The following is a 7,826-nucleotide window of genomic DNA, read 5'->3' as shown; positions in this document are numbered from 1 at the left end:
AAAATTAATAAAATATAATTATAGAAAAAAAAAAAAAGACTGGCGGTTTGAACCTACCTACCGGTATTATAAAAGTGTGGTGGTTTTCTTCCATTAAGATTACAGCCAAGAATAAATGGGGGGGGGCTAAATGGAAAGAATATGCTGTAAAAAATATATATGTTGCATTAAAAAAATCATTACTAAAAAAAATTCAAAATTAAAAAAATAAATTACAGCCAAGACAATCCTATAGAGAAATTTATGTAGCAGACAGTCACCAGGAGTTGGAATCGTTGGAAAAGTTTGGTAGTTTCTCTCTAGACTCTGCTGTCCATAATTCCTCTTTTTTCATAGGCCATTCCACTCCTAACAGGCCCCTGTATTTTTCCTCTCTTTGGGCCACATTCAGAGCCATAACAGAGTCCTCCTCTGACTCAGGGTCGGGAGAGCTAACTTTTTCCCAAGGTGTTGTTCGTGAAAAACAGTTAAGGGTCAAGGAAATTAAAAAACAAAAACAAACCTCTTTCAAGTCAATTCCTTTCAGGGTTTCAGGTCTTAAAATGTAATTTCTGCTGTGTTTTTTGTTTTTAACCCAAACAGAGCAAGAGAGGAAGACCATCAATGAGATGGATTGATTCAGTGACAGGGTTAATGAGGGTAGGTGTGTTAGAGACGGTCAAACTGGCACAGGACAGAGCAGGGTTCAGGGCTGTTGTACATAGGGTTGCTATGAGTCGCAGGTGACTTGATGGCACATAACAACAACAACAATAACTCAAGAGTTGCTTCTTTCTTGTGACTCATTTTTTGAGTTGTGCTTTTGAGTTGTGGTTTAAACAGTGACCCCCACCCCATATTTCACTATAATGTAGGCAGTAAGCATGAAGGGGGTGTGTGTCCCAAGTTAGTTCTTTCTCTTTGGACTTTCGAAATCTCTTTCTCTTGAGACAACTCACTCAGGGGTCTCTGGTCCCTGGTCCCTTCTAGTCATTAACTCAGCACCCACTTCTCAAAGACTCTTTTCACCCTTCTCCCAGAAGGTGTTAACAGGGAAGAGTATGACATCCCAAGTATAATCTTGGATGCTTCATAGAAAGTGCGTTTTGCAAATGCAGATGCCTGGAGGTGGGTAGGCGGGTTTTCCTTCCTCATTTCAATGAATGTGTAGCATAAAGAATGTTATTCAACACATAAGAATGGTGGTGTCTCTGGATAAACACTCTCCATTTAAAGAAAACACATGGCTGTGGAGTTGGAATTGTTCCTAGCTGACACCCCTGTGGATTCCCCAAGGCTATAAATTTCAAGGGAGGAGATTCCCCCATTTTTCTTCTGCAGAGACGCTGGTGGATTTGAACTTCTAGAGAGACTTGACATTTAGATTAGCAGTATCATTCCGTTTGAACTCCCCACCAGAGTTCCCTTTCCTCCTCTGTTTTAGCCTCAGCGCATTGGTGGCGTAGTACAGAGTGTGTTACTCTGCTAACCAAAAGATTGACAGTTCGAATCTACCAGCTACCTTGAGTTAGAAAGATGGTCGGTTTCTTCCCCTTAAGATTTATGGCCTCAGAAACTCAATAGATGGTCACTGTGATTTAGTCTCGACTCCCTGGCGCTGGGTTTGGATGCTGTTGAATGGAAAGTGTGAAGTCAGGGCTGCTGGATGTTCAGGCTTCAGCAGAGCTGCCAGAAACACAAGATTTGTATGAGAAATCTCCTGAAGGTTATTAATGTGAAGAGATAATAATAAAAAATTAAAGTGGGAGAAATCAGGCTGAGCCTCATTGGGAAATGTATTCTGGTCTGTGGCTTCAAAGGTTTTCTGTTTTCTGAAAATCTGTCCTTACAACTGTTGGCCTCACTTTGATGAAGTGCACTGTCCAGTCCTCTAACTGTAATTACTAATTAGATATGATGTTGTTGTTGCTGTTACGTGCCGTCGAGTCGTTTGCGACTCATAGCAACCCAATGTACAACAGCCCTAAACTCTGCTCTATCCTGTGCCAATCGCACTGCCTCTGACACTCCCATCCTGATATTACCCCAGTCACTGAATCAATCCACCTCATAGAGGGCCTTCCCCTCCTGCGCTGTCCCTCCACCCTACCAAGCATGATGTCCCTCTCCAAGGACCTGTCTCTCCTTACAACATGTCCAGAGTATGTCAGACGAAGCCCCAGAATCCTTGCCTCCAAGGAGCAGCCTGGTTTAACCCTCCCCCTGACGAATCTGTTTGTTTTCTTGGCAGTCCATGGTACATTCAATATTCTTCTCCAGCACCACAGCTTTTAGATAGTCATATAGTTTGTTGCCCTATAGATGTCCTATCTTGGAGCTAGTCTGTACAAACATTTCACCAATACAGAATGGAGTTCTCTCTGCATTCTGAACAGAATTCTATCATATGTTGAGCACCTACATTTGGGTTATCTTTGTACAGCAAAAAGGACAGACCAGAGCTGTACTACTTAGAAGACTGTTTGACCAAAAACAATTAAAACCAGGCCTGAGGGCTACAATCACCCACCTTTGGCTTGGTAGCATCACTTTCTATCCACTAGGCCAACAGAGCTCGCTCATTGTTTTTGTTGTTGTTAAGTGCCATTGAGTCATAGACGACTCATAGCGACCCTATGAAAGAAAGATCTGAGCACTTGTATAACTTTCATCATTTCTTCAGGTTCATAGGGTTTCCAGAGGCAAGCTATTTCAGAAGCCCCAGAATCCTTGCCTCCAAGGAGTCGCTTGGTTTAACCCTTTCTAGGATGAATCTGTTTGTTTTCCTAGCAGTCCATGGTATTCTCAATACTCTTCTCCAGCACCACAGCTCAAAGGCATCAATTCTCCTTCTGTCCTCCTTGGTCATTGTCTAACTCTCTGATGCATAACAAGTGATAGCAGCCACTTGAAATGTGGTTAATCCAAATCAAGATGTGATGTAAGTGTAATATAGATGTTAGACTGCATCCTGAGTGAGTGGCATCCGCTTCTGAAACAGTGTCGCTCTATCATTTAGAAACTAGTCAAGTATCTGCCCTCAGTTAAGTAGACAGTGGACTGTTGTTGTTCTGTACCAGTGTTCCAATGTTGTGTTCAGAACTGACCTACATCTGGCCCTCTCCCATGGGTTTTCAGAGGCAGTTAACCACATGAAAATAGATTGCCCAGTTTTCTTATGTGGAGGAAATGGTGGACTTGAACCAGGTACCTTTGAAATTGCAGCACAGTTAGAAAGATGGTCGGTTTCTTCCCCTTAAGATTATGGCCTCAGAAACTCAATAGACAGTCACTGTGATTTAGTCTCGACTCCCTGGCGCTGGGTTTGGAAGCTGCTGAATGGAAGGTGTGAAGTCAGGGCTGCTGGATGTTACACCACGACACCAGAGCTCCCGACCCAGTGGATTAGCAGCCCTGAATTGATGGTGGGTTTCCACATTACCACCCAACACAGCGAGCTATGCTTGTGCCTGGCTGTGTCTTTCGATGTTGATAATTGCTGTGAACACTGGGTCAGCCCCAGGGCTGCCTCTTTACAGACAATGATCTAGATGGCTGGTATACACAGCTAACCCCTCCTGGGTGACTAGCGTGGAGGGAAGCCACTATGCAATTTATCTACGACCTTGTGGCACTCTTTGGAACAGGGCTAAGAAGGGATGTGAGAGATGTGGAGGATCTTGGCAGAGCTAAGCATGATAGCAGTGGGTAGGACGTGTCTGCATGACATTGCACGAGGGCTGGGAGAAGCTGGAATAGGAATCTGGAAAGAATTCCTTTTACCCCTCTGCAGATGCTGGAAATCCAATATTTAGGAGTTGGAATTGTCTTTGGGCTTTTTTTTTTTTACTGCTTGAAAAATCACTCTGGTTAGGATTTGTGTATATGTGTGTGTTTGCTGTTATTACTACTACCAGCATCTAATGAATAGTCATACTTGTTTGGTTTTTTTTTTTTCCCCAGAAAATAACCAACTCGCCCCAGAAGTTAATCCGCTGCAGGAAGGAAGAGGTGGAACCCTGTGCCATCTCTGTGTTATCTTCTGAGGAGCTCCTTGCGGCCTGGATCTAATGGACTCTGGAAGACCCATTTGAAGCTGAGACCTGGTCTGTCCCACACAGGAGCAATAAAGAGAAAGACTGTGTTTCTGACTTCCTCCGCGGACAAGAGATGGGAATCAAGGAGAACCCACCCTGACCACGTCTGAATGCATCTCTCTGAGGCAGAGTAGTTTCATGGACAGCGCACTGACTGGTCAGGAGATGTGACTCCTAAGCCTGGCTCTCTGCCATTTACTTTCTGTGTGATCCTGGGGAAAAGGACTTAATCCTTCTGGTTCTCAGTCTTCTCATCTGTATAATGGGAGGATTCGCTACCAAAGAATTTTATATATAAAAATAAACCCAGAGGTGCTTGTTGGTCAGATTTTGGTCTGCCCGAGTAACCTTTTGCAGAAGTAAAATGCCTTGCCTAGATCAGACACACATTCACAAAGCCCAACAATGCAGAACTTGTAGAATGTAAAAAAAAAAAAAACCAAAACAAACAAACCTATTATGATTGGTTCAGTTTTTCAGGGGAGCAAGATATAAATGTTTAATAAGAATTGTCAAAGACGCTATGAAACAGTTGTCATGTATATTCCACGGTCCCAAGGAAACGTTGAAGATCTCGGATGGACGGTTCTAATGATGCTGATTTTGTTTCCACTCATATCTCTGTGCCGAGGTCACTGGTTCAGCAACTGTACAGTTTATGGATAGTGGAGGTTACACCCCACTGAAAATGGGACACGCCTCAGCACTGTGGATATAAGGGATACAACAGCGTGCAAATCGTGTGTGCATGTAGGGGCAGCAGGTGAAATGTGTGTGTGTGATAACGACATCAATTGTAGCGATAATGCTTTCTGTGTTCCTTTTTCCTGCGGCATTGTTAAAGTGAAGAATAAAAAAAAAAAAGAAATGGGACCACTCAAAATGTGAAAAAGTGTTCTTAGGGTTCATCTTAGGTCAATAGCCTTAAGTCTGGGGAGGCCTTTGGAGGACACATGTGGTCAGGAGGAGTGAGTGACCCCTGGCAGTAGTTAGCCTTCATGCCTGCCCTGTGGGTCAAGGCCGGCCTGGCATTAGACTGAGAAGCTGGGGCAGCCTCCCACTACTGGTTTTCTCTTGGGGCTTCTGTCCACAGGAAATGCCTTTGGGAATCTCTTTTCCTTGAGACGATTCACTCAGGGGTCCCTGGTCCCTTCTAGTCCTTAACGCAGGACCCACTTGTCAAAGCCTCTTTTCACCCTTCTCGTAAAAGGAACAGGGAGGAGGTTTCTTGAGTTAAAGGTTTGGTAGAAGTGACCTCTGACTTCCTTTTCAGCTCACCCCTCTCAGCTCTGAAGCCTTTGAGCTGGGCTGTCTCTGCCTCTATTTTGGGGCCCTTTCCAGCCGCACAGCAATGGGGATTATCTAACAGTTTATAACCCGACTTCCACTTGGTGTTACCACAAGCAGACAGGACTGAGACTTTCCCCAGAGGAGATCTTGCTGAAGAGCTTTTGCTTTGCACCATGTGACATCCTTCTGTGTTACTTGACTTTAAAAGAAAAGGTTTCTAAAAATTTTATTATTTTTGTGTGTGTGTACCGTCAAACTACATCTGACTGGTATGAGAGGAGATTGTCCTTCCTTCTCCAGTAGAGCATCTGGTGGATTCGAACAGTGCACCTCTGGGATTGCAGTGCAGCTTCTGCCACTAGGCCACCAGAACTCACTGTTAGTTGACTTTTTAAAATGAAGAGTGTATTAATTTTATCTGAACTGTAGATAGCTTCTTTTTCAGTTTGGAAAATCAAAGACCCTTGAAAATATAAAACCCCTGTTACTCTCCTTGCTGCAGGGGGTCAATGACTGCAGTCTTCAGTATAGATTGAAGTTCAACGTTAAGAAAACAAAGATTCTCACCACTGGACCAATGGGCTACATCATAATAAATGGAGAAGAGATTGGGATTGTCAACACATTCAGCTTGCTTTGCTCCACAATCAACACTCTTGGCACCAGCAGTCAGGAAATAAAAAATGAATTGCATTGGGAAAATGTACCATCAGGAATCTCTCCAGAGCTCAAAAGAGCAACATTGTCAGTATAGAGACTAAGGTGCACCTGATCCAGGCTATGCATCAGAGATCTGGGCAATGACTAAAGATGACAGAAGAAGAATTGATGCCTTTGAGTTGTGGTGCTGGAGAAGAGTATACTACTCATACCATGGACTGCCAAGAGAACAAACAGCTCTGTCCTGGAGAGGGTGAAACCAGGTTGCTCCTTGGAGACAAGTTTTGTTTTCTTTTTAATTTTCTACTAGTTTATTTACAAAATTCAAGTACATTGTTTTCAAGAACACTTTCTTGCAATTCCCCTTATCCTTCTACCTAACGAATTGTATAACCCCATGATTAATCCCTCCCTTCCCCTGCATATTTTCATCCCTTTTGAAGCTCAGTCTCACATACTTTGGGCACACAGCTAGGAGGGGCAAGTACTTAGAGAGGGACATCATGCTTGGAAGGGTGGAGGGACAGCACAGGAGAGGAAGACCTTGGATGAGATGGCTTGACACAGTAACTGGGGCCATGGAGGTCAGTGTGTTGGAGATGATGAAATTGGCTCAGGATAGAGCAGGGTTCAGACCTATTTATTATACACAGCATTGCCATGAGTTTGAGTTGGCTCGACAGAACATAACAACAACCACCACCACTACCACAATTCTCATTCTTCTTCCTTCTTCACCCCTCTGCTCTGTGAACATCACCCAGGCCCAGAACCCAGAAATGACCTCTTTTCTTCCTCTGCTTTGGTCTCTGTTATTACACAGTATTAGGAGCTCTGGTGGATTAGTGGTTAGGTGTTTCACTGCCAACCCAAAGGTACTTGGTTTGAATCCACCAGCTGCTGTGCTGGAGAAAGAGAAGCAGTCTCCTTTACAATCTACCACCTCTGAAACCTTATTAGAGGATCAGCTGTAAGTTGATTCTGATGTGACACACAAAAATACGACTCATCCATTCTGGCTGATGGATACACCCCCTAACCTCACAACCGAGTTGATTCTGACTCCATGGTTCTATACAGCAAAGCAGAATTTCCCCACGAGATTTCCAAGACTGCAAAGCCTTAGGGGAGGGGACCACCTCACCTTTCACCCTCAGTGCAGCGGATGCGTTCAAACCTACATCCTTTCAGTCGGCAGTTCAACACTTAATGCACAGTGCTAAAGGGGCTTCGGGCTGATGTGTGTAAACATTTCTCTCAACTGCTCTGTTGTGTGTCCATGTACCCAACATGCATCTCTTGAGCTCATTTGTCAGGTAGGTGCCTTTTCTGTACCTGGTTGTCAGCTCTCTCCTGAAACATTTACTGCCTGTGTCTTTGCCCTGCAGTCAATTTAATCCTATCCCAGTCCTTTAAACAGAGGCACTTTCATGAGCGAATTAGAAAGCAAGAGGGTGCTGGCAAACTAGGATGTGCTACCCCACTTTCAGGCCCAGGTTCTGAAGGTCTCCTCCTGTTTGAAACCTCACAGGTGTTCAGTTACAAAGTTCAGGGGGTCACACTCACACTAACAGAGCTTCCCCAGCCCCATCTATAATGGAGTCCCACGGGACTCAATTCAACAAGCCCTAGACCCAGTGAGAAGTGTCCTTATAAGAAAGAGGCAGAAAGAAAGTAATAGAGGCAATGAATGCTAGGCCTCTCTTGGCATCTTCACTATTACCTCTCTTGGCAGAGGTTCCCTGGCCCCAGTGTGATCAAGCCCAGCTTCCTCAGTCTCGCCTTCAAGTGACGACTGCC

General features: G+C 44.3%; 1 protein-coding gene across 1 annotated transcript in view; it reads left to right on the top strand.

Moving 5' to 3' along the window:
• The window catches only part of IL20RB (interleukin 20 receptor beta), a 30,533-nt gene extending 26,483 nt beyond the window's left edge, over nt 1–4,050 (top strand). The window contains exon 6 of the mRNA XM_006883359.1: nt 3,943–4,050. Coding sequence (XP_006883421.1) covers nt 3,943–4,050 — 108 coding nt within the window. The remainder of the gene's footprint in view (nt 1–3,942) is intronic.
• The last annotated feature ends 3,776 nt before the right edge of the window (nt 4,051–7,826 follow it).

Source organism: Elephantulus edwardii, unplaced genomic scaffold (assembly GCF_000299155.1).
Source record: "Elephantulus edwardii isolate Elephantulus edwardi_28Jun2011 unplaced genomic scaffold, EleEdw1.0 scaffold00027, whole genome shotgun sequence".
Taxonomy (NCBI): domain Eukaryota; kingdom Metazoa; phylum Chordata; class Mammalia; order Macroscelidea; family Macroscelididae; genus Elephantulus; species Elephantulus edwardii.
This window is presented reverse-complemented; position numbering and strand designations above follow the sequence as displayed.